The following is a 27,512-nucleotide window of genomic DNA, read 5'->3' as shown; positions in this document are numbered from 1 at the left end:
AGAATGATCTCAGTGTCCAAAGCAATAGCCTATTTACCTGTCTAAATAAAAAATAAATCAGTGCTCTTCATGTTACACTATGTGCTTTGTAGCAGGTATATTAGCCTTGTATGCTACTTTATGAGTCAAAAACTGTGACTGGACAAAACACAGAACTCTTGCAGAACTGTTGACCACTAGAGTTTTCTTACTGGTAGTATAATTGTGGCTCCAGGTTTTGTGGTATTTATTTTTTGTAATTTCTGTCTGTATTTAATAATATTTGTTTTTTGATCATTTTATCTGTATTTATCCAAATTTATTTTATGTGTAGTGTACAAATGAAGGTACTATATATGTATTTCCAAATTTAGTTAACCTATGAATGTATATTCATATTTGATTGTCCAGTGGGTTTTCACTGTTTACAGTAAAATATATTCTTCTGAAAACATTTGTGTTGTAGGACAGTTTCAGTGGATGTACATCTGCAGTTCCTTGTCTCACTAGGAAATATTTTTTTTCTTTTTTAACTTCCCTACCTGTCAATCAGTATGGCCACTGACATAGCACTTGTGATTGACAGCATTCAAATTCATCCAACAGAAGACCTATTTTCTGTATTGTTCAATAATTAAAAATAAATAGACAGAACAAAGACGTTTTTCTGTCTCTATTTATCTGTAAAAATTTGTAAAAACGAAAAACTTGGAGCCTTAATTGCAATCCCCTTAAAATTGCTGGGCACGCAATGATCTCTGCAGCAGGTGTCTTAGCCCTGTTAGCTGTTTTAAAATGCAGCCTCTTTGTGACCAATTAAGAAATCTAGAACAGATTTGTTTTCACATATGTTGTTGTTGCCAATGTATTAGCAGCAGATTTTTAAAAAAGTGTATAAGTTGAATGTCAGACTTTGCTTTTCATGCTTCGCCCCTCGTGACTCCACCCCTTTCCCCTACCACACTGTGACCCTCAATTTATGGGTTCTCAGAGTAATTTTTTTCCAGTTCCAGTAATACTTCTGTTACTCCCCCATTTCAGTGACTCGTCATCCAAGGAGGGTCTGTCCTCGGCAAACGTACCGTCCAAGGGGCATTGCTCCTCCTTTGCGCTGGACTCACTCAACCTCATTTGATCAGATCTTGGCCTAGAGCATCCTTCCCACTGTATTCCAAGAGAGGGCGTGGCACCACGTGACTAGGCTAAGGCCTGGCCATGATACAGACCACTCCCCAGGCTCAGAACTACCAATATGTGACTGTACTTGGTGATACCAAAGGCCAGTCTGTTCCTTGAGACCCAAGGACAGGTAACTTCCCTATAAATGGTTAGGGTATTAATACCTGTTCACAGGCCCGGCTCTAGGATTTGGGATCTGAGAAGGCCATGAAGAAGCATGGGTGGGCCTCAAAGATGAGTGTGTTTGTCCAAAGTTTTTCAGGCGCCTGAGAGCTGTGTCTGGGCATGCTGGGTGGTCCCGAACGGGTGTGAACTGCAAACCGTACCTACTGTAATTGTGTATTTCTACAGGTTTAAATCTATGGGCTAAACTCTTATGTTCTCTCCACCTCACCCTTCTTTCTCTCTGTCTTCTCCTCTTCTTTAATCATGTCATCCTCCTTTCTCTCCACTTCACCCTGTTGTTCCTCTCACCTCACCCTCTACCTCTTTCCACCCTACTCTCATTACCTCATCCTTACTCTCTCCCCTCCTTATCCACCTGTTCCCTGCTATGCCATTTGTTTTCACCATGTCACCCTTATATTCCTCTCACCTTAACCTCTTCCCACCATATCCTACTTTCTCTCTCTCCTGACCTCACCATCCTCTCACTGTGTCCACTTACTCTCACTCCACTTCATTTTTGTACTTCCACCTCACCCTTCTCTCTCCACCTCACCCTATCTGTCTTTCTTGTCCTTCTCTCTTTTCTGAACCCCTATCTCTGTTCCTTGCCCTCCTCTCACACTTGCTCACCCTCTTGTGTTTCCGACTCACCCTCCTTTCCCCCTCACCATCCTCCTTTCTTATCACTATACTCCTCCTGCCTCAGCCTCCTCCCTGTTACCCGCTGCCTCTTTGCTTCACCTCCCCCTTTCTTCACCTCACCCTTCTCTCTCTATCCAACTCACCCCAGACTCACTACCTCACCCTCCTCGGCCAGCCTCACCTTCATTACTGCTGCCTATGGGGTTATGCATTTGTGTATGGAAGGGATTGAAGGGTTTTGGGAGCATATGTGTTTAAATTTAGGCTTGGCACTTCTCTACCTCTGTTCTTCTCTGGTACCGCTTCACATTCTGGCACTGGATTATATAGTGCATACTCACGAGCACACATAAGATCTACAAAGACCCGAGGTTATGAGTATTTTTACTGAATATGAAAGGTAACAAGTGAAGGAGCAATCAAAGGTGACAACCGGAGCAACAAAACCAAACCAGACATCAAATGTGGGCTGTTTTTACCCCTATACCAACAGTACATCTTTTGAGGTTGATGACTGGACTTGAAATTTGATGGCTAGTTTTTCAACCACTATTTTGTTGTCAGTCTTAAAGGGAACAAAGAGGAAATGTCCAGCTCATGTAAGTGCCTCAAAATTGAACTCTCGCTCCTAAATAGTGACTAGCGTGGTTCCCCTTCTTTCCCAGTCGCCTGTATCCCACGAGTCTCTCTCATTCCAGTCACCCCCACTTCACCCATCACCCTCTCTATCCATCAGTCTCTCCTCTTACTTGTTCTACCACTACCCTCCAGTCTTGTCACACTCCTTGTCTGGTTCCTCCCCTGCCACTTATCATTTGCTCATGACCCTCTGATGTGACCACCTTCCTTTTTCATCATCCCCATCCTTCACAAGCATCATCATCTGCCTTCGCTCTTCTGTATTCCTCTTTCTCTGCTCACTTCTTATTGCCCCCGACTTAGAACATGCTTACCCACTCTTGTACTTCCATTACTCATTTTGATCATCTGTACCATTCTCCATCCACCCTACTTCCTCCTGCTTCTTTTTCATTCTCTTTCTTTCCAACTCTGACACCATCTTCTTCATCTACTACACTTTATGACAGAGATATGAGTTTTAGTTGTAAATAGCACCAAAAAGAACAAAGTGCCAACGGTAGTCAAAAGTTGCAGTAGACTGGGTACTAGGTGCAATTTGAGGCCAACCGTGGTGTCAGATATATCAAGTGGATTGGTCCTGGTCAAAGTCTGGAAGTCGAAAAGTTAAAAAATGTTTTTAAGTACCACTTTGGAAGGATAATTTGACATTTTTGGAAGAAAAATCCTCTCTGTGCACGTTTCACTGAAACAGTAGCAGCTGCCATGAAACCGTATTCTGGATGCCTGAAGCAGGTTGGCCACATTGATCCTTTGAAGCTTTTGAGATTTCTTGCTGAAAATTTTCCAAGTCCCAACTCAGAGTGGGAGTTTGTTGTTTTTTCTGAGGTGCTGAAATCTCTGCAAGGGATAAAGCTGTAATTCAATCCAACAATGTGGAACTCCAGTTGGATACTTACCTCGGCGGGTGAAACTGAAGCTCTGAAGGAAAGTTTTCAAAAGTTTCTAAACTCTTCTGGTGCCCACAAAACACAGGAGTACACTTCTAAGGCCCTTAGGCCCCCAGGGGAAGGAACTTAAAGACATTCTGGGGCATAGTTATACTTTGTTTGCTCCGTATTTATATTTTGACGCTGGACCCGTCTAGCATCAAAATATAGGAGTTAACGTCATTTTTGGGATGTGTGAACCCACCTTGTGTCAATGGGATGCAAGGTTGGTGTTCCCGTCCAAAAAATTACTGTAAGCTAGTAGCGTCATATCCACCCCCAATGCAAAAATAGTGCAAGGGTGGGAGGCGGGCCTAAATAATGGCACTAAGCCTGCCTAGCATCATTATTTAACGCCTGGGTGAGACATGGCGTTAAGGTACCTGTGGATCCATTGCCATGGCCAAGGCCCATGGGCCCACAGGTGCCCACCCCAAGCCCCAGAAACACCCCCACCCACACCAGAGGGACACCACAGGATGGGGGACCCCATCCCAGGTAAGTATAGGTAAGTATTTTAAAAACATTATCTAAGTGCCATTGGGGGCCCTGACATGGGGGCCCCCAATGGCACTTAGTGCAGTTTATGCACCAAAAAGTATAAATATGGGCCTCAGGGTGTCAGGCAGAGACCAACTGCAAAATTCAGACCAGGCCCAGTTGCCACTGGTTAGCCGACACTTCAAGGAAAGGCCTTTCGCAACTTGTTGTGCCCCTGTAGCTACACAGAAGGTCAGCCAACTGACTCTTCTTTGCCCTGCATACTAAAGGCAGCAGCTCCAGTCCTTCAAGGCTCCTATAAGGTCCCAGACCGCAGGTCCGGTCCTCTTTTGATCTACAACTGGTCAAGACAGTGTTCTAAGGAGGGTGCTTTGGGGGTGCCACATTTATGGATGACACTAGCTAGTTAGTGAGAGTAACTCATGGGTGGAGTAAAAGTTGCCAGGCCCGACCTACCTACTTTTTCCGTATGTCCCGTTTGCCTTACTACAAAGAGGCCCAAATGGTGGTAGGGCAATTCCAAGAAGGCCAAAATCTTCGGCCACATTAAATTTGGCCTCTGATAGGTGAGGGTTTATAGGAGAGTGTGCTACGGAAATGACTAGTGTCCTCCCACATCTAACACTAAAATCCACTTTGAAGCAGGCCCTGGTCCCACATCAAAATGAAATAGAAGTCTGGAAAGGCAAAGCAGGATCCCTCAGCAACTAGATAGAGGATACATGGGAATTGTGATCTGATCCTGTTTGATCCCTTTCAAAGGCTCAACATGTTTTCATGTGCTTCATACAGGACTTTCAGGCAGGTTTTGACACTTTGCCTATTCAGGGCGATCTGTTTATTAAAGTGGTCCATTGTGTGGCTCCTTGAAGTTATTTCCCACCTCATGAATAAAGGCTAAGTACCACCTGGGAAGCTGCTGGAGACCTAAAGCAAATTATCCTCCAGGAACCTCAGGCAGGGTAAATGTAACTTTCTGAAAGTTATGTTTTCCATAATACTTATTAAAAACCCAACTTTACAACTAATTCTGATTTTTAATAATTATTAATAAATGTGGTTTAATTAGTTTCCTTTCTGGTCCCAAACCCGTGATAGCAGTGTTAATATTTTAATCTGTACTGTGGTTTTCTGTATAGAATAGCCAGGTTTGGCACAGTGTAAGTAGCTTTTGAGGCCTTGTCACTGTAGGGACATGGTGACGTTAATTTTCTATGCGTCCTGCTTTCAAAATACCATGCACCCTAACTTATAGACTACAAGGCCTGCATAGAACTGACTTTTTCATATTTAAAAGGGAGGTCTTTGTCTATCAATTTTTTTTATTTTAACAGGTTGCTCTGTAGGTTTTACAATACAGTAGTCAGGTTCCAATGACAGGCCTGAAGCCTTGTTTTGAAGGCCCACTCTATGTATACACAATAAGTGCTACAGTCCACAAGTGACATTTAACTTCCAGGCCTTGGGTGCATTTTGTAGACCATATAGTAAGAACTTCTAGGTAAATTAAATGTGTCAGTTACGAATAAGCCAATTTAACCATGTTTAAAAGGGAAGCACAGGCTCTCTACTATTGCTTAGTAGGTTTAAGTTGTAAAAAGTTCAAAAACAGCGAAATAGTTTTCAGAAAAAGGCAACAAAATGTTTGGTGACCATGCAGAAAAGGCAGATTTCCTGCACCGTCTCACTCTTTTTTCCAAAAAGGAAAGCCGAGTAGCAAGATTTGAAATTGTGAAGCCACAGACTGTAAGGCCATCTCCGCAGCAAGTGTATTAGCCCAATATATTGTTTTATCAGTTTAAGATCCGAGGAGTAACAGCCACAATATAAAAGGGCCACTGCAACAGGAAGGACCAAATTGTGCAATAGGGTTGACTAAATTAGGTAGTGTAAAGCGGGTTAGTATTTGTTTAATATTTTGTCATTTTTATACATGTTAACATCTGGAATGTCTAGGAACAAATTTCATCTCATTATTACCACTTTAAAACCCAACTCCAGCATTAAGCAACTTAAAGGTGATCAGTAAATTTTTGCGAAGTAACTTTTGATCCATTTAATATGGCTTTTGCTAAAATGTTCAGATTATGCAGCAGATGTCAGATTTTGTGGCAAATATGACAAATCCATAATTACACAACAAATGCTGCATCTGCAGAATCGCATAACTTCAGTGGCCCTGACTATAATCTATTTGTGTTTATTCATGTGACGAAATGAAAGCATTTGTTGGGAGAGAATAAATGCACAGACACTAGTACCCTAAAGTAAGGTATCTGTTCTTTTAATCCCTTCTAATTCTAATAGCCATGTCCACCTTCGGTGAACATCTCTGCAGACTGACCGGAGGCAGGACAGGGGCAGCACATGCTGTCAGTGCTGCTAGGGAATTGCTGCTAGTACTCTTTGTATAACAGGCACTTACAGCACTTACATTACTCGTTCCCATTCTTTATCTCTGTTGTATTAGTGAAACTTTTATCATTTAAGAAGAGTCAAAACTTTGCATGTATTGGTGTTTTTTGCTTAATATAGTGCCATAAGCAGGGTAACTGGAATTATGAGGTTCTGCAGCATACTTAATTATAGATTTGTCACATAATCCATTATCTGATTATTAATTTGCACATTTTACCTAAACAAAATTTTCTTTTTAGCTCAAATCGTTGTGGAAGGCGCTTTGCAAGTCTAGAGTGGTCACCTTTCAGTTTCCTATTGCTGTATTTCCGTGTTAAAGTGTGTGAGAAGGTAGCCTCTTTCTAGCCTTGTTACCCCCACTTTTGGCCTGTTTGTGAGTGTATGTCAGGGTGTTTGTCACTGTTTTCACTGTCTCACTGGGATCCTGATAGCCAGGCCTCAGTGCTCATAGTGAAAACACTATGGTTTCAGTATGTTTGTTATGTGTCACTGGGATCCTGCTGGTCAGGACCCCAGTGCTCATAGGTTTGTGGCCTATATGTATGTGTCACTGGGACCCTGTCACACAGGGCCCCAGTGCTCATAGGTGTGCATGTATATGTTCCCTGTGTGGTGCCTAACTGTCTCACTGAGGCTCTGCTAACCAGAACCTCAGTGGTTATGCTCTCTCATTACTTTCAAATTGTCACTAACAGGCTAGTGACCATTTTTACCAATTTACATTGGCTTACTGGAACACCCTTATAATTCCCTAGTATATGGTACTAAGGTACCCAGGGTATTGGGGTTCCAGGAGATCCCTATGGGCTGCAGCATCTCTTTTGCCACCCATAGGGAGCTCTGACAATTCTTACACAGGCCTGCCACTGCAGCCTGAGTGAAATAACGTCCACGTTATTTCACAGCCATTTTACACTGCACTTAAGTAACTTATAAGTCACCTATATGTCTAACCTTTACCTGGTAAAGGTTAGGTGCAAAGTTACTTAGTGTGAGGGCACCCTGGCACTAGCCAAGGTGCCCCCACATTGTTCAGAGCCAATTCACTGAACTTTGTGAGTGCGGGGACACCATTACACGCGTGCACTACATATAGGTCACTACCTATATGTAGCTTCACCATGGTAACTCCGAATATGGCCATGTAACATGTCTATGATCATGGAATTGCCCCCTCTATGCCATCCTGGCATTGTTGGTACAATTCCATGATCCCAGTGGTCTGTAGCACAGACCCTGGTACTGCCAGACTGCCCTTCCTGGGGTTTCTCTGCAGCTGCTGCTGCTGCCAACCCCTCAGACAGGCATCTGCCCTCCTGGGGTCCAGCCAGGCCTGGCCCAGGATGGCAGAACAAAGAACTTCCTCTGAGAGAGGGTGTGACACCCTCTCCCTTTGGAAAATGGTGTGAAGGCAGGGGAGGAGTAGCCTCCCCCAGCCTCTGGAAATGCTTTGTTGGGCACAGAGGTGCCCAATTCTGCATAAGCCAGTCTACACCGGTTCAGGGACCCCTTAGCCCCTGCTCTGGCGCGAAACTGGACAAAGGAAAGGGGAGTGACCACTCCCCTGACCTGCACCTCCCCTGGGAGGTGTCCAGAGCTCCTCCAGTGTGCTCCAGACCTCTGCCATCTTGGAAACAGAGGTGCTGCTGGCACACTGGACTGCTCTGAGTGGCCAGTGCCACCAGGTGACGTCAGAGACTCCTTGTGATAGGCTCCTTCAGGTGTTAGTAGCCTTTCCTCTCTCCTAGGTAGCCAAACCCTCTTTTCTGGCTATTTAGGGTCTCTGTCTCTGGGGAAACGTCAGATAACGAATGCATGAGCTCAGCCGAGTTCCTCTGCATCTCCCTCTTCACCTTCTGATAAGGAATCGACCGCTGACCGCGCTGGAAGCCTGCAAACCTGCAACATAGTAGCAAAGACGACTACTGCAACTCTGTAACGCTGATCCTGCCGCCTTCTCGACTGTTTTCCTGCTTGTGCATGCTGTGGGGGTAGTCTGCCTCCTCTCTGCACCAGAAGCTCCGAAGAAATCTCCCGTGGGTCGACGGAATCTTCCCCCTGCAACCGCAGGCACCAAAAAGCTGCATCTCCGGTCCCTTGGGTCTCCTCTCAGCACGACGAGCGAGGTCCCTCGAATCCAGCGACACCGTCCAAGTGACCCCCACAGTCCAGTGACTCTTCAGCCCAAGTTTGGTGGAGGTAAGTCCTTGCCTCACCTCGCTGGGCTGCATTGCTGGGAACCGCGACTTTGCAAGCTTCTCCGGCCCCTGTGCACTTCCGGCGGAAATCCTTCGTGCACAGCCAAGCCTGGGTCCACGGCACTCTAACCTGCATTGCACGACTTTCTAAGTTGGTCTCCGGCGACGTGGGACTCCTTTGTGCAACTTCGGCGAGCACCGTTTCACGCATCCTCGTAGTGCCTGTTTCTGGCACTTCTCCGGGTGCTACCTGCTTCAGTGAGGGCTCCTTGTCTTGCTCGACGTCTCCTCTCTCTGCAGGTCCAATTTGCGACCTCCTGGTCCCTCCTGGGCCCCAGCAGCGTCCAAAAACGCCAAACGCACGATTTGCGTGTAGCAAGGCTTGTTGGCGTCCATCCGGCGGGAAAACACTTCTGCACGACTCTCCAAGGCGTGGGGGATCCATCCTCCAAAGGGGAAGTCTCTAGCCCTTGTCGTTCCTGCAGTATTCACAGTTCTTCAGCCTAGTAAGAGCTTCTTTGCACCAACCGCTGGCATTTCTTGGGCATCTGCCCATCTCCGAGCTGCTTGTGACTTTTGGACTTGGTCCCCTTGTTCCACAGGTACCTTCAGACAGGAATCCATCGTTGTTGCATTGCTGATTTGTGTTTTCCTTGCATTCTCCCTCTAACACGACTATTTTGTCCTTAGGGGAACTTTGGTGCACTTTGCACTCACTTTTCAGGGTCTTGGGGTGGGTTATTTTGCTAACTCTCACTATTTTCTAATAGTCCCAGCGACCCTCTACAAGGTCACATAGGTTTGGGGTCCACTCGTGGTTCGCATTCCACTTCTGGAGTATATGGTTTGTGTTGCCCCTATCCCTATGTTTCCCCATTGCATCCTATTGTAACTATACATTGTTTGCACTGTTTTCTAAGACTATACTGCATATTTTTGCTATTGTGTATATATATCTTGTGTATATTTCCTATCCTCTTACTGAGGGTACACTCTAAGATACTTTGGCATATTGTCATAAAAATAAAGTACCTTTATTTTTAGTATAACTGTGTATTGTGTTTTCTTATGATATTGTGCATATGACACTAAGTGGTACTGTAGTAGCTTCACACGTCTCCTAGTTCAGCCTGAGCTGCTTTGCTAAGCTACCATTATCTATCAGCCTAAGCTGCTAGACACCCTATACACTAATAAGGGATAACTGGGCCTGGTGCAAGGTGCAAGTACCCCTTGGTACTCACTACAAGCCAGTCCAGCCTCCTACATTGGTTGTGCAGCGGTGGGATAAGTGCTTTGAGACTACTTACCACTCTTGTCATTGTACTTTTCATAAGAGAAAAATATACAAAACAAGGTCAGTGTATATACACATAGCCAAAAAGTTTTGCATTTCCTCTTTTCACTCTTTTATAAGTGCTGAAAAGTACTTCTAAACTTTCAAAAAGTTCTTAAAAGTTTAAAAAGTTTTTTTCTGTCTTTCCAAAAAGTTCTGAAAACTTTTTTCTCTTTGTCTATCACTTTAACTCTCTCTAAAAATGTCTGGCACAGGCCAAAAAGTTGAACTGTCCAAACTTGCATATGATCACCTTAGCTGGAAAGGAGCAAGGAGTCTCTGCATAGAGAGAGGTTTGAGTGTAGGGAAGAATCCTTCCTTAGAACTGTTAATTAATATGCTTAGAGTACAGGATAAGGCCATAAGTGCCCAATCTGTAGAAAAAGTAGCTAATGGTTCTCAATCTGATCCAGGGACTCCCCCAGGAAAAGGTTCAGGAAAGAAACTTCTCAGCCTGCCCATTACTAGACAGTCTAGCATAGTTGGTACAGAGGTTGAATCACATCATACTGATGATGTGCTCTCACATTATGCTGGTAGCCAAGCTGTTAGGGTGCCCTTGGTAAGGGACAGGTCTCCTTCTGTTCATTCCCATCATACCTCTGTATCTAGAAATGTCCCTCCCACCCACCCTGATGACAGATTGTTAGAAAGGGAGCTCAATAGATTGAGAGTGGAGCAAACCAGACTGAAGCTCAAGAAGCAACAGCTGGATTTGGATAGACAGTCTTTAGAAATAGAGAGGGAAAGACAGAAGATGGGTTTAGATACCCATGGTGGCAGCAGCAGTATTCCCCATAGTCATCCTGCAAAAGAGCATGATTCCAGGAATCTGCATAAGATAGTTCCCCCTTACAAGGAGGGGGATGACATTAACAAGTGGTTTGCTGCACTTGAGAGGGCCTGTGCTGTACAGGATGTCCCTCAAAAGCAGTGGGCTGCTATCCTATGGCTATCATTTACTGGAAAAGGTAGGGATAGGCTCCTTACTGTAAAAGAAAATGATGCTAACAATTTCCAAGTTCTTAAGAATGCACTCCTGGATGGTTATGGCTTAACCACTGAACAGTACAGGATAAAGTTCAGAGAGACCAAAAAGGAGTCTTCACAAGACTGGGTTGATTTCATTGACCAGGCAGTGAAGGCCTTGGAGGGGTGGTTACATGGCAGTAAAGTTACTGATTATGAAAGCCTGTATAACACAATCCTGAGAGAGCATATACTTAATAATTGTGTGTCTGATTTGTTGCACCAGTACCTGGTAGACTCTGATCTGACCTCTCCCCAAGAATTGGGAAAGAAGGCAGACAAATGGGTCAGAACAAGGGTGAACAGAAAAGTTCATACAGGGGGTGACAAAGATGGCAATAAGAAGAAAGATGGTGAAAAATCTCAAGATAAGCATGGGGATAAGGGTAAAACCAAAGATCCCACTTCAAATCTTAAACACTCTTCAGAGGGTGGGGATAAAACAAATTCTTCCTCTTCTTCCCAACCTGCACACATTAAAAAGCCTTGGTGCTTTGTGTGTAAAAACAGAGGCCATAGGCCAGGGGATAAGTCCTGTCCAGGTAAACCCCCTGAGCCTACCACCACTAATACATCAAGCTCTAGTGCCCCTAGCAGTAGTGGTACTAGTGGTGGGACTGCTGGCAACAGTCAAGCAAAGGGTGTAGTTGGGTTCACTTATGGGTCCATAGTGGAAACTGATGTAATCAGTCCCAAGACAGTTTCTGTCACACCTAGTGGCATTGGCCTTGCCACACTGGCTGCTTGTCCCCTTACAATGGATAAGTACAGGCAGACAGTTTCAATAAATGGTGTTGAGGCCTTGGCCTACAGGGACACAGGTGCCAGTTTCACTTTGGTGACTGAAAACCTAGTGCCTCCTGAACAACACATCATTGGACAACAGTATAAGATTATTGATGTCCATAACTCCACCAAGTTTCTTCCCTTAGCTATAATTCAGTTTAGTTGGGGTGGAGTTACTGGCCCTAAGCAGGTGGTGGTATCACCTAGCTTACCTGTAGACTGTCTCTTAGGTAATGACCTAGAGGCCTCAGGTTGGGCTGATGTAGAGTTTTATGCCCATGCAGCCATGCTGGGCATCCCTGAGGAATTGTTCCCTCTCATTTCAAGTGAAATGAAAAAGCAAAGGAGAGAAGGCCTGAAAACTCAGGATCCCTCTCCATCAACAGGTAAAAAGGGTATCACAGTATCCCCTAACCACCCTACCATTCAGGATACTATTCCTGTGGTGGGAGAAACCTCTCCTGGGGTGGCACCTATTCCAAGGGAATCATCAGCTGGCAAAGCTGAACTCCCTGAGGTGGAAGTACCTCTCTGTGGGATAACTAACATTGGTGAGAAAAAGAGCACCATTTTAGTTAACATGGAGCATCCCTCCAACCCTCCCAGAGAAACTTTAGTGCAGAAACTCTGCACTGCCTCACAACACTTAGGACAGCATCCCTGCCCTAGTGTGGAGCTGATAGGACAGCATCCCTGCCCTGCTCCAACTCAAGAGAAACAGCATCCCTGTTCTCTCTTCCAGCCAGATGGACAAAGTTTTTGCCCAGCTATGGCTTTTCTGAGACAGCATCCCTGTCTGGCATTTCCATCACTACAAATAGGTTCAGTGGACAATTCCCACTGCTCTAAACTAAAACTTACTGATAGAAACTCTGAAAATACATCTTCACATTGTTGCTTAGCTAAAAAACTTCAAACAGGGTGGTTTACATCCCCACAGGGAAGTAACCATATAGTGGATGATAAAGGGAGTAACCAGTCTATTGCAGAGCTACTCTCTACTTATCACCACTTAGACAATAAAGTCTCAACTGGCCAAGGTTAGCCTTATTGTCCTTCGTTTGGGGGGGGGTTGTGTGAGAAGGTAGCCTCTTTCTAGCCTTGTTACCCCCACTTTTGGCCTGTTTGTGAGTGTATGTCAGGGTGTTTGTCACTGTTTTCACTGTCTCACTGGGATCCTGATAGCCAGGCCTCAGTGCTCATAGTGAAAACACTATGGTTTCAGTATGTTTGTTATGTGTCACTGGGATCCTGCTGGTCAGGACCCCAGTGCTCATAGGTTTGTGGCCTATATGTATGTGTCACTGGGACCCTGTCACACAGGGCCCCAGTGCTCATAGGTGTGCATGTATATGTTCCCTGTGTGGTGCCTAACTGTCTCACTGAGGCTCTGCTAACCAGAACCTCAGTGGTTATGCTCTCTCATTACTTTCAAATTGTCACTAACAGGCTAGTGACCATTTTTACCAATTTACATTGGCTTACTGGAACACCCTTATAATTCCCTAGTATATGGTACTAAGGTACCCAGGGTATTGGGGTTCCAGGAGATCCCTATGGGCTGCAGCATCTCTTTTGCCACCCATAGGGAGCTCTGACAATTCTTACACAGGCCTGCCACTGCAGCCTGAGTGAAATAACGTCCACGTTATTTCACAGCCATTTTACACTGCACTTAAGTAACTTATAAGTCACCTATATGTCTAACCTTTACCTGGTAAAGGTTAGGTGCAAAGTTACTTAGTGTGAGGGCACCCTGGCACTAGCCAAGGTGCCCCCACATTGTTCAGAGCCAATTCACTGAACTTTGTGAGTGCGGGGACACCATTACACGCGTGCACTACATATAGGTCACTACCTATATGTAGCTTCACCATGGTAACTCCGAATATGGCCATGTAACATGTCTATGATCATGGAATTGCCCCCTCTATGCCATCCTGGCATTGTTGGTACAATTCCATGATCCCAGTGGTCTGTAGCACAGACCCTGGTACTGCCAGACTGCCCTTCCTGGGGTTTCTCTGCAGCTGCTGCTGCTGCCAACCCCTCAGACAGGCATCTGCCCTCCTGGGGTCCAGCCAGGCCTGGCCCAGGATGGCAGAACAAAGAACTTCCTCTGAGAGAGGGTGTGACACCCTCTCCCTTTGGAAAATGGTGTGAAGGCAGGGGAGGAGTAGCCTCCCCCAGCCTCTGGAAATGCTTTGTTGGGCACAGAGGTGCCCAATTCTGCATAAGCCAGTCTACACCGGTTCAGGGACCCCTTAGCCCCTGCTCTGGCGCGAAACTGGACAAAGGAAAGGGGAGTGACCACTCCCCTGACCTGCACCTCCCCTGGGAGGTGTCCAGAGCTCCTCCAGTGTGCTCCAGACCTCTGCCATCTTGGAAACAGAGGTGCTGCTGGCACACTGGACTGCTCTGAGTGGCCAGTGCCACCAGGTGACGTCAGAGACTCCTTGTGATAGGCTCCTTCAGGTGTTAGTAGCCTTTCCTCTCTCCTAGGTAGCCAAACCCTCTTTTCTGGCTATTTAGGGTCTCTGTCTCTGGGGAAACGTCAGATAACGAATGCATGAGCTCAGCCGAGTTCCTCTGCATCTCCCTCTTCACCTTCTGATAAGGAATCGACCGCTGACCGCGCTGGAAGCCTGCAAACCTGCAACATAGTAGCAAAGACGACTACTGCAACTCTGTAACGCTGATCCTGCCGCCTTCTCGACTGTTTTCCTGCTTGTGCATGCTGTGGGGGTAGTCTGCCTCCTCTCTGCACCAGAAGCTCCGAAGAAATCTCCCGTGGGTCGACGGAATCTTCCCCCTGCAACCGCAGGCACCAAAAAGCTGCATCTCCGGTCCCTTGGGTCTCCTCTCAGCACGACGAGCGAGGTCCCTCGAATCCAGCGACACCGTCCAAGTGACCCCCACAGTCCAGTGACTCTTCAGCCCAAGTTTGGTGGAGGTAAGTCCTTGCCTCACCTCGCTGGGCTGCATTGCTGGGAACCGCGACTTTGCAAGCTTCTCCGGCCCCTGTGCACTTCCGGCGGAAATCCTTCGTGCACAGCCAAGCCTGGGTCCACGGCACTCTAACCTGCATTGCACGACTTTCTAAGTTGGTCTCCGGCGACGTGGGACTCCTTTGTGCAACTTCGGCGAGCACCGTTTCACGCATCCTCGTAGTGCCTGTTTCTGGCACTTCTCCGGGTGCTACCTGCTTCAGTGAGGGCTCCTTGTCTTGCTCGACGTCTCCTCTCTCTGCAGGTCCAATTTGCGACCTCCTGGTCCCTCCTGGGCCCCAGCAGCGTCCAAAAACGCCAAACGCACGATTTGCGTGTAGCAAGGCTTGTTGGCGTCCATCCGGCGGGAAAACACTTCTGCACGACTCTCCAAGGCGTGGGGGATCCATCCTCCAAAGGGGAAGTCTCTAGCCCTTGTCGTTCCTGCAGTATTCACAGTTCTTCAGCCTAGTAAGAGCTTCTTTGCACCAACCGCTGGCATTTCTTGGGCATCTGCCCATCTCCGAGCTGCTTGTGACTTTTGGACTTGGTCCCCTTGTTCCACAGGTACCTTCAGACAGGAATCCATCGTTGTTGCATTGCTGATTTGTGTTTTCCTTGCATTCTCCCTCTAACACGACTATTTTGTCCTTAGGGGAACTTTGGTGCACTTTGCACTCACTTTTCAGGGTCTTGGGGTGGGTTATTTTGCTAACTCTCACTATTTTCTAATAGTCCCAGCGACCCTCTACAAGGTCACATAGGTTTGGGGTCCACTCGTGGTTCGCATTCCACTTCTGGAGTATATGGTTTGTGTTGCCCCTATCCCTATGTTTCCCCATTGCATCCTATTGTAACTATACATTGTTTGCACTGTTTTCTAAGACTATACTGCATATTTTTGCTATTGTGTATATATATCTTGTGTATATTTCCTATCCTCTTACTGAGGGTACACTCTAAGATACTTTGGCATATTGTCATAAAAATAAAGTACCTTTATTTTTAGTATAACTGTGTATTGTGTTTTCTTATGATATTGTGCATATGACACTAAGTGGTACTGTAGTAGCTTCACACGTCTCCTAGTTCAGCCTGAGCTGCTTTGCTAAGCTACCATTATCTATCAGCCTAAGCTGCTAGACACCCTATACACTAATAAGGGATAACTGGGCCTGGTGCAAGGTGCAAGTACCCCTTGGTACTCACTACAAGCCAGTCCAGCCTCCTACAAAGTGGTACTAAAGAGATGTAACCTATCCCAGGACGGGGTTAAGGTGTAACAATATTGCAGTAATACGATCACAAAATGCGCCATATTCCGCTGATATTTTCATTCAGGAAGAGAACAGACGACAGCTTACTGCTTGTAAATGGGCCGTGGGTCGGGGCCATCTTGGGAGGGACTGGCCCGCCCTCTACAGCCGGGCCTGCCTGCTCAGCTGCACCGGTTGTTTTTAATTAAGCTATGAATACTGCGCATGAATTAGGCATGAGGCCTGGACGGGCGCAGCTCCCTTCCAGGGCAGGTGGCGTTTGTGCTCCGCCCATCACTTATTAATGGCGGCAGGTGGGATGCACCTCCGGGACGCTCTTCATGTGAGGGGCGCGGTGGGTGAGTGCAGAGGCGGGGGGGGGGGGGGGGGGGGCTGGGCTCAGCCTGCAGTCGTAGTCAGCAAGCGCCATGTGTCGAACGAGGTCGGAAGAAGGAGCAGCGATATTATTGTACCAATCCCCTCCTCCCTCCTGCAGCAGGGCGTGAACTACAAGGAAATATGGAGCTTGCACTCAGGCCTCCATGGATGGGGAAAGTCACTCCTTAAAGGAGAGCCAGATGAGAGGCGGCCTGGGGCAGGGTCAGTCACGTCGGACTTCACTTTGAAAGGTCGGAAGCACTGACAAGGTGGAGATGTGGGGCTCAGCTGCAACTTAAGGACAACAGAAGGAGGCTCTTCATCACAAGCAGTCTAAGGCGTAGTACCAGATACAGATCCAACCCCCTCCCATATAGTCCCAAACAATTGGTTACAGAGTGGAAGCAAAGATACAGCTGGAGACTAAGTGATAAGATTTGATGGTGCAACCAAATTAGACGACTGATCCCTTACTTATCTGCAAGCTAAAGTGTGACTAGGCAGGGGGAGCTGTGTCTGCAGCAGAAGGGTGCAGGGTAAGTGGGTCTTTGGTCTCAGGTGCAAGAAAATGGGTAGAGTGAGAGGGTCTAGGATTCCTAGCTCAGGGAATCAAAGAAGACCGGATGGAGCTGTGGGAAGATGGAAAGATGGAAAGGCTATCTGGCCTCATCTGATGGGAGATGGCTTTCGAGAAGGGGCAGAGTTTGGCCTATAATCCTCTGGTCTGCACTGGCATGGTCCTTCTAGAACAACCCGAAGTGACCCCTTGACAGATTTTACCTGTAGAATCCACAGGAACATTCCCAGCAAGTCTCAATATATTATATGGACGACAGCACAGTTCAGTAACAAAAATAACCTGGACCTAGCAGACCCAAACAACTACAGACCAAACTCAAATGCAACTTTCCTCAGAAACCTAATAGAAAGCGCAGCTTTTTTCTAGATCTCAAATTTCCTTCGAGAGAACATTCTAGTATCTGGCCAAGTAGAGGTACTGAATCTACTCTGATTTCCATCTACGCTGATTTGGAATCCATTGAAGAGAAACAGAGAGAAGCTGTGCTACCATTCTGCGACCTATAAACAGCCTTCAACACTGTGCATCATTAAAGTACTATATAGACAGGCTAAAAGGAAATTAGATGGGAATAGGCATCCCCAACTAGATCTTGCACTACCTACTTTTGGGACAGATCAAGCATTAGCTCTGTACCTCATCACCATATTGCATCAAGGTAGGTGCACCTCATCCATCAATCTTCAAGCCACTCCTTTTCAGTGTACCTCCTGCACCAGTCGTCTCATCACTCATTTTCAATGTATACATTAATTCACCCTGTGACCTTATCAAAATCCTTTCACATTACATGTTAAAATTATGCACATGATGCCCCAAAAAAATGATGACCTTGAAGCTTCAGTACTAAGTAGTGGCTTTGAGCCATGGAATATTGGTTAACAACAGCCACCTTGAGCTCAAGGCATAAAAAACTAAGATTGGAAAAGATTGGCCTGTAGAACTGAGAGCACTTCCAACATCAAAAGAAACTCAGGAAGTTATCAGGGACTTAACCCTCTCTATGCATCCTCAAGTTAACCAAGGAACACATTCTACAATTCATACTGTGTGGACATTGTAACACGATTTCCTACAGAAGACCCAGGCAACTGCTTCCATCGTCTTAGCACAACTGGAGCCTGCCAATGATTCATTGCATCAAGACTCACTTTCAGTTATGCGCCACTTTCATAGGATTCAGAAAGCAACAGCGAGATATCCTGTACATGTAAACCTACAAGAACACATCTCGCTTTTTGAACGTCCTTCACTGACCCCCAGATGCTAGAAGATTAACTTTCAAGGTAATCTGTATTACTCATAAGGCATTCAATGGAACGGGCCAGTTCTCCTACAGAAGAAGATTAAGAGATACTCCCAGTAAAGGACACTGAACTGCAGACTAGCACCCCAAGTAATACCATCCCACAAGTATCAGTAATCGGCAGCATCTTCTTTTCAACCCAAGCTGATAAACAATGGAATTGATGTCAGGCAAGTATACAAGCCACCGATAAACATCTTGAATTTAGCCCTGGCATTCCAGATTAGTAGCAAACTAATCATACCATCCTACATGAAGAAAATCATTGGTAGCCCCTCCACTTCATCATACTGCTAAATTATGGAACTCCCTTCCGACAAGCATATGAGCCACTGTCAAGCAAATAGAGTGCAGGTGGATGGTTGTTCTGCTCTGCTTCAAACTAAGAAGAAAACAATGCAAAGGAATGCAGCACTCCTAGTTTGAGCAATTAATTTATTAAGGCACTTCGCAGATATCAAATAAAAGTACATGAAAACATGAGCACTTAACTTGAATGCAGTAAAACATGTGTAAATGCCAAAATACTCACAACAGTTAACAATGACAAGCATGAAAAGGTGCAATACATCAACAAGGAATGTATGCATTGGAAAAAAAAATATATATATATATATATATATGTGCACAGTGAAGCTAGATAGTTAAGAATGAAAATGCATCACCATGGGGATCCAATCCAACATCATCTTTGCCAACGTCAAGCTGAGCAACCCTGGACAGCAGAGACAGGAGAAGCTTTTTTTTTGGGAAGTGTGTCCACCCCCAAAATGAGCTCCTTCGGCCTCAGTGTCAAGCTTCCCCACCTTATATACCAAAAATAAACCGAAGGGGAAGGTTTTGGCAACCTTCCCCCTCCCTTCGAGTAAGTTATGAAATTCCAGCGCTGGCTGTATTCAGTCTGCGTCGAAAACATGCAAAGGAACGGGCCCTGCCCCGATGCGCTTTCCAGAGACAGAGGAGCAGGGGCAGTTCGTCCCCTAGGGCAGAGGAGCGTTGCCCCCCCCCCCACCAGAGGCGAGAGCTGCAAAATCTTTAAAAGAAAAGGATAATAAACCTTGTTTATTGTCCTTTTCGTTTTAAGGGGCGGAGCCACAGGGGTGAAGAGCAGCGAGGGGGAGTGCTCAGCACTCCCTCTTAGAGCGCATGTACGTTTGGCTAGCCGTCTCAGGCTGCCCAAATATACATGCGCAGTAGGCTCTCTCAAGCCTGGCAACTGTGAGAGAGCCTGCACAGGCTCCCAGTCTGCCTGGGAATGCCCGGGCTGGGCACTCTCAGCCACTCCTGATGCTGCTTTGAGCAGTGTCAGGATTGGCCGCAGGGCAGGCTGGGAGCCTGTGCTTGATTGCCTGGTCTAGAGCGACGACGGACAGAGGAGCGGCCCGTGACGGAGAAGGTAAGTCTTTTTATTTTTTTATATTTCATTTTTATTTACACCCCCCCGCACGCGCACTGCCCCTTCTTATCGGGAGCTGCGACTGCAGAGGAGCAGTATTTTTCCATAATGAAAACATTGAAAACATTCCTGAGCTGAGATGGTTTTATCTTGTCTACTGTCCATATCCCCCATGTTATGTTCCTGCGCAGTGCAACCCGGTGCTGGTGGGAAGAAGCGCAAACGTTCTATGTGGAAAATAAGCCCAGTGATGTGATGGCAAGCACCTGAAGCTAAGCTAAGCACAAAATGGAGTCAGTGGTCAAGATGGAGTCAGTGGTTAAATACAGATAGCATCACAATGGTGAAAACCTGTCTGTCTCCTACCAGAGTCCCCTTGAAATTGACAGGCACAATCAATACTTTCAGAATAGGACACTGAGTTCCAGAGTAGCCCCAAACTAATCACACTAACCTGCTCTCGGTATGAGTACTTCAACGCCTGTACTCTGAGGATCTGGTGTCTGTATGAGTACTTGACGCCTGTACTCTGAGGATCTGGTGTCTGTATGATGAGGACTTGACGCCTGTACTCTGAGGATCTGGTGTCTGTATGAGTACTTGACGCCTGTACTCTTGAGGATCTGGTGTCTGTATGATGAGTACTTGACGCCTGTGCTCTGAGGATCTGGTGTCTGTATGATGAGGACTTGACGCCTGTGCTCTGAGGATCTGGTGTCTGTATGATGAGGAGTTGACGCCTGTGCTCTGAGGATCTGGTGTCTGTATGATGAGGACTTGACGCCTGTACTCTTGAGGATCTGGTGTCTGTATGATGAGGACTTGACGCCTGTACTCTGAGGATCTGGTGTCTGTATGAGTACTTGACGCCTGTACTCTTGAGGATCTGGTGTGTGTATGATGAGGACTTGACGCCTGTGCTCTGAGGATCTGGTGTCTGTATGAGTACTTGACGCCTGTACTCTTGAGGATCTGGTGTGTGTATGATGAGGACTTGACGCCTGTGCTCTGAGGATCTGGTGTCTGTATGAGTACTTGACGCCTGTACTCTTGAGGATCTGGTGTGTGTATGATGAGGACTTGACGCCTGTGCTCTGAGGATCTGGTGTCTGTATGAGTACTTGACGCCTGTACTCTGAGGATCTGGTGTCTGTATGATGAGGACTTGACGCCTGTGCTCTGAGGATCTGGTGTCTGTACTGCAGATATGGTTCCCGTGTATTGTGTCTGTATAGTTAGGGCGTGAGGTACCTACACGGTGAGGACTCTTACATAGAAGCACAGGCTTCTCGCTAGGTACTGCCATCTGCTCTCCTTTAGCGTATTGGATTATTACAATGTTTGTATAGCGCTTTGCAGCACTTGTGTGGTTTCGCAGCACTATGTTGGTCAGGTTAGGAGAGGCTTCCCAGCTTGCTATGCATGGTCGGTAGACGGTGTGTCTATAGTGTACCCTACGGAGGAAGCACTGGGCGTCGTGTGTGAGCTGGGGGTGCCCCTGTTGTGTTGCCACGGACTGGGTACAGCGCTCGCACCTGCCAGCGATGACAGCACATAAGGAGGGTGGTGCTGATGGACTCGGCCGTTGGGGCATTTGGCGTCAGTTTACAGGGTCAGCCGTGGGACGGGCCCGGTTGGGTCGTAGGGCCAGTGCCTGGAACATCTAGGCATGGCCATACGTACGAGCTGCAGTACCTTAACCGCGGATTCTACCAGCAGCCAACTCAATGGTGCACACGTCATTGCCCTTAGATGATGAACGGCAGAGTCGGCCGTTCTGGGACTCGAACCTGTGACGTTTGCAGTCGGCACTGGACCCGCTCAGCCGTCTGCCGAGGAAGAAGCAAGAACGATGGTCACCTCCATAACGGCCCCGCCCCCCCCGCCCCGGCAGCTGGCGCCCCTGCCCCGGTGCAGGGTTACCTGTGGCGTGACGTCACCCTCCAGCTCACCCGAGGGATGGCAGGTGGCCGGGTGCAGCCCCTCCACCCGCCGGGCCTCGGCTGGCTATAAATGCCCCCGGAGTCCTCCTGCCCCAGAAGCTGCCTGTCGGACCCTCGGCCGCACCGCACCCTCTCACCGCGCAGGACGCCCCCACAGCACCATGGAGCCCCAGGTGCGCCAGAACCTGCACCAGGACTGCGAGGCCGCGCTCAACGGGCTGGCGAGCGTGCAGCTGTACGCCTCCTACACCCTGCTGTCCATGGTGAGTGCCCCGCCCCGGCCCTGCCGGCTCCGGAGCAGCAGCCACGGGCCTCTCGCGGTGCAACATGCTCTTCGGTGGGAGTAGGAGCGGGTCCCTCCCTCTGCCTAGTGCACTTCAATGGGAGGAAGAGCAGGTCCCTCACTGTGCCGGATGCTCTCCACCGGGACTAGGCGCATGTCCCTCACTGTTCAGTAGGAGCAGGTCCCTCACTGTGCCTCGTGCACTTCAGTGGGAGTAGGAGCTGGTCCTTCACTGTACACTGTGCCTAGTGCACTACAGTGGGAGTAAGAGCAGTCCCTCACTGTGCCCAGTGCACTTCAGTGGGAGTAAGAGCAGTCCCTCAGTGTGCCTAGTGCACTTCAGTGGGAGTAAGAGCAGTCCCTCACTGTGCCTAGTGCACTACATTAAGAGTAAGAGCAGTCCCTCACTGTGCCTAGTGCACTACAGTAAGAGTAGGAGCAGGTCCCTCACTGTGCCTAGTGCACTACAGTGGGAGTAAGAGCAGGTCCCTCACTGTGCCTAGTGCACTACAGTGGGAGTAAGAGCAGGTCCCTCGCTGTGCCTAGTGCACTACAGTGGGAGTAAGAGCAGGTCCCTCGCTGTGCCTAGTGCACTTCAGTCGGAGTAAGATCAGGTCCCTCGCTGTGCCTGGTGCACTACAGTGGGAGTAAGAGCAGGTCCCTCGCTGTGCCTAGTGCACTACAGTGGGAGTAAAAGCAGGCCCCTCACTGTGCCTAGTGCACTACAGTAAAAGTGGGAGCAGGCCCCTCGCTGTGCCTAGTGCACTACAGTGGGAGTAAGAGCAGTCCCTCACCGTGCCTAGAGCACTACAGTGGGAGTAAGAGCAGGTCCTTCACTGTTCACTGTGCCTAGTGCACTTCAGTGGGAGTAAGCACAGTCCCTCACCGTGCCTAGTGCACTACAGTGGGAGTAAGAGCAGGTCCCTCGCTGTGCCTAGTGCACTACAGTGGGAGTAAGAGCAGGTCCCTCATTGTGCCTAATGCACTACAGTAAGAGTAGGCGCAGGTTCCTCACTGTTCAGTAGGAGCAGGTCCCTCACTGTGCCTGGTGCACTTCAGTGGGAGTAGGAGCAGGTCCCTCGCTGTGCCTAGTGTACTTCAGTGGGGGTAAGAGCAGTGATGGCTGAAGACCGGTGAAATTCCAGCTTTTCCAGAGTGATGAAACCAGCACAGAAAAGCACTGCCCGCCCTTCTGCTGCCAGCATAAGGATCAGAGGGTTTGGCCATCACCTTGCCATGCAGCCAGAAGCTTCATTTCCCGCAGGTAAAGGGTGGAATAGGGAGCAACGAATGACCCTTTCTCGGAAGTCACTTTATAGATTGCCTCACAAGGAGGCTCTCAGTCAGTTCCAGAGGAGTTTGTCTCTCTGTAAACTGTGCCTTTGACATTGAAGATGTCACAACATGTGTGATGATCTCAAGCTTTACGGTGCGTGTGTGGAAATATCCTGGATCTCTATGACACAAAGTAACTACATGTAGCTATTATGAGACCCCCTATGGCAAGAAATTGCACATCTTTTACGTGCTTCAAAAAAAGCTGATCCCATTGCTATGTTTAAAACTCTCTCTTCCTGATGGATTGTAATGTCATGGTAGGCGTACTTTGTGTCTAGAGTAGACCTTACATCCTTGCAGGGCTTGAAGCACGTTGCTACCGCAGTTTAAGACCCTGTAGTCTGACTGGCGATCCTGCCTGTTGTACTTTGCAAAATGCATATTCTAAATGTAATACTTGTTGATATTGCAGATGTAAATGTCCTAGGTAGACACAAACATGTGCTGTTAGGGTGGAGAGCGGCCATAAAGGAAACAAGCATTGATAAAGCCAACAGGTTTCGCCTGTGCGAAATCTATTGTCTTTGTCAATGCTTGTACGTGTGGCACAGTGGCTTAAAGAAAAATCAGGACTGTGACACGGCCAGCACTGACCACGACATAGTGCTTTTTTACTTTAATGCAGACAGGTCTGCATTAGGTGGCCTTTTCCTTGCTGATGTGTGATCCAAAGACTGAATTACTGGCCTTTGATCTTTTTGTCAGGCCAGTTCTCTGGGATCATGGATACAACTGGGCAGTTCTGATATCAGCCACAAAGCACTTCGAGTGGTCAAATATCTCTTATGTTTAACCCGTGACTTTCAGGGTGGAACAAAGTTGTGATTTTCTCTTGGAGGATGATGTGGGATAGAGCATTAGGTACATGTAGTAGACATACTCCACAATGACTATTGTTAATTGTTTTAAGTAGAAAGAGGAAAGACTTACTTACTTCTGCTTAGTGTGCTATTATTATTCAATCCAGTCCTCCAGGTGCAATGTTACATTTCAGTTCGGTGAAGGAAACAGTGACTACTCCTTGTGTATTCTGAGACAGCAGCAGCTTCAACGAGGTCATATTGTGGCTCAAGCGTTGGCCCAGCTGGTTCTCGACACAGCGAACTGGTGTGACCCCTGGCAGAGCCTGTGCATGGACCCTATAGTTCTCAGCATGCCAGCTGGTCCGCCTCGATTCCTTCAGGTCCCAGCAACAGCAGGAAGGTGCCTGGTTCCTGGAGTATGTTTCTTGCACACTGCTGGTGCCTCAAAGTAAAATGGTGAAATTTCAAACCGGGCACACGGCCAAGGTTTATGCAGAAACAATGACAGCTGTGGATTGACCTACTAACCGCTTCCATTTAAAGTTGTACTCAAGCATTTGTGACATCCAACTAGCACCTTTCCTTTCACACTCCAGAGCAAGCCGGGGATCCAGGTCATGATTGGCTACACCAGATTTATCCGGAAGGACAAGTAGGCTTTCTCCCAGCTATTGGCCAGGGTGGGAATAAAATTAACTCTTTGCAAATCATACTTCAGCTGCTATCAACTGTTAGTCTATCATGAGCCAATGATTCCGGTGGTAATCCCACATGTGCAAAAGGATTACCACTGTGGGTACACCTTTAATGTCAAGGAGAATCAAAACCTCTACTGGTGGAGTAGCAACAAACTTCACGTAGGGCACTTACCGTGGACTAATGTCACAGGTCACGCCTGCATAAACGCCTTCAGTTCTACCACCATGATGAAGTAAGGAGGATGCGCGTTGCTACAGCGCCAGGGACTCACCGCTACGTGTTACAAAGTACGCTGTGAACATGAGGTTTAACAGAACTGAAGGCGCTGTCTACTTTGCTCCGGGAGCACCAATGCATGTCCGATCAGGTCGCGGACGAACATGGATACGTCACCCAAATATAAGCAACTTTTGAGGCACCATATTCCATCCTCACATTCAACTTTCTTGTTTAATTTTCAGATTTTCTGCATTATGGCCAACAAACACCAAAACGCAACGGGTCGTGTGGAGAGAGGCACCAGAAAATCATAGTTATAGAAGTGTCTGACATACGTTCTGTGTCCTAAATAGCGTCAGGAAAAGTACTGTGTTACCGAAGTTATAGAAAATATAAACCTAGTGGGCTGTATTTTTGTATTCTGTATTAAGGGCACAATATTTATATCAAAGTTGCTGAATGAGACATTCTGACTACCAACTGTGTGCGCGTTTAGTCAAGGAGATAGTGCATCATTGCCATTGGATGCAGCAAGCGTTAAGATGTGCATCAGATTGTACACACACCACTACTAAGTTTGTATATTCCTAAGATTATGAGCAGCATTTTACCCCTGCACACCCACAGATCAAGCTTACATCCAATCAAATAAGCACAGGAAAATGTAGAAAGGCCCTGGCTGGTGGACCCCATTCACAATATTACGGGCCTAAAAGGTCTTCTGAGTTTGATGCTACTTACAACCACAGGAAGAAAAGGCATTTGTGTGTCACTACAGCTTATTAGGAAACACTCACAAAGCCCCCTATTGTATTCATAAACAGATGAGAACCACCCTCCCAGGCCCCCTAAGGATTAGAAAATGGACCACTAAATAGAAGGTTACAAGGGAAAAGCAAACAAACAAACATTCATCATCTAGTGATGTGGGCTGACCAGAAAATTGAGTAAATTAAGCCTAGAGAACCCTTCCTTGCTGGGCTCAGGGTACTGCTGTGCAGTCTGCGTGAAACACAGGCAGGAAAGAGAATTGTCGTGGGAAACAATTGGCTGCACACTGTAGTCTAATTCCAACACACAACGGTGTGTGGATGGCCAGTACACCCCCGTGCTAATCCTGATACAAAACCAGACTTGCACACAAACACACCGCCAGCGTTCAATGCAAGCCCGTGACTTGTCAGCTCAACAGCGTTAAGAAGACTTTGAAATCACAGTTGTTTTTCTGACAATTATGGAAACCTGTGAATGGTAAACATAGCCGCTGCTTTATACTAGGAGAATACATTAGATTATATTTTTGCACATAATACTGAAATCCAAATAAAAACCGCTCAGAATCGGGCTTTTGCAATTAGCGCCTGTAGTCAGATGTTTACTTTTCCCAAATACACTCCTTTCACTTGACAGTGAGAATGAAAGTCAGACACAACCCAGGCTGCCGGACTGCATTCCCTCTGCTGTCTGATACTGTAGCTATCATACTCCCGCATCCCACCCAGTCCCCGGAGAAACCGGCCCACCTTCAGATTTACAAGGAAATATTCCACCATTTACTAATTAATACACGGGAGCCCTGCGGCATCAGGGATGTGGCACGCGGCGGGGGCAGTCCCGGCAGCGTCCAATCGTTACCGGGCTAATTGAGGGGCACTAGAAGCAAAGAGCAAATACCTTCGGTTTAGGACCCAAGCTCGTGCTCACTGAAGTGGCCATTGCGGCACTACACGAAAATGCTGCAAGGGGCAAGGACAAGCGCCTAAATGTGAATAACAGCGTGCATAAAAACTGGGTTAAAGAAGGGGCGGAGCGGTTCTTCCGAAAAGTTGAAGAGGTTAAAGAGAAGAGGGGGAGGGGGTTGTGACAAAAATTAACAAGCATTTGCAATGCAACGGGTCTCGCATTTCTCCGAGTTAGAGCTACTAGCAGTTGTAAACTCCCAACAGGACTTTTTTTGCCTCAGTAAATGGAAAAAAAGAGCACGATCGCACTGCTACAGGGTCGATGTCATGCAAAGCGCTCGACTTCTGCCCAGCGAGATCGCGCTGCAAAAAAAGAGAAAAAGTAGTTCACAAACCGGACGGAAAACAGCGAGCCTCATATGTTTTCAGTACTTGGTCGCGGCGCTCGAGGAGGGCTAACCACCGGAAAAGGCATGACGTATGCATGCCTTCCACTAATGAAAGCAAGCAGATTTTAAAAGGCAAGCCCACGAACCAATGAAAGACACTGACATGACATGGATGGGGCTCCGAGCCCTTTTCTAACTACTACAGCGTCTCACAAGCGATACGAATGGGCAAGAGTATGCTAGCGCAGGCTCGACCCTAAAAAGGAGTTCCTGCCAGTGGGTGGTGTAAACCGGAAAGAGTACTCAGGCCAAGTTCTATGGATGAAGACTCAACTCGAAGCCTAGAAAGAAGACGGAGCCCTGGAGGAGCAGCTGACCAATGGGAAGACTGGAATGGAGAGTGACGTGGGGGGCAACCAATGGTAAGCATAGGTAAGTAATGGGCCCCT

General features: G+C 47.3%; 1 protein-coding gene across 1 annotated transcript in view; it reads left to right on the top strand.

The window, feature by feature from the left end:
* Nucleotides 1-21,682: 21,682 nt before the first annotated feature.
* LOC138246375 (ferritin heavy chain A-like) overlaps nt 21,683-27,512 on the top strand; it is a 37,338-nt gene continuing 31,508 nt past the window's right edge. Inside the window, exon 1 of the mRNA XM_069200942.1 lies at nt 21,683-21,913. Within this exon, the coding sequence (XP_069057043.1) occupies nt 21,812-21,913 (102 nt within the window). The 5' untranslated portion in view covers nt 21,683-21,811. The remainder of the gene's footprint in view (nt 21,914-27,512) is intronic.

Source organism: Pleurodeles waltl, chromosome 7, assembly GCF_031143425.1.
Source record: "Pleurodeles waltl isolate 20211129_DDA chromosome 7, aPleWal1.hap1.20221129, whole genome shotgun sequence".
NCBI classification, from domain to species: domain Eukaryota; kingdom Metazoa; phylum Chordata; class Amphibia; order Caudata; family Salamandridae; genus Pleurodeles; species Pleurodeles waltl.
This window is presented reverse-complemented; position numbering and strand designations above follow the sequence as displayed.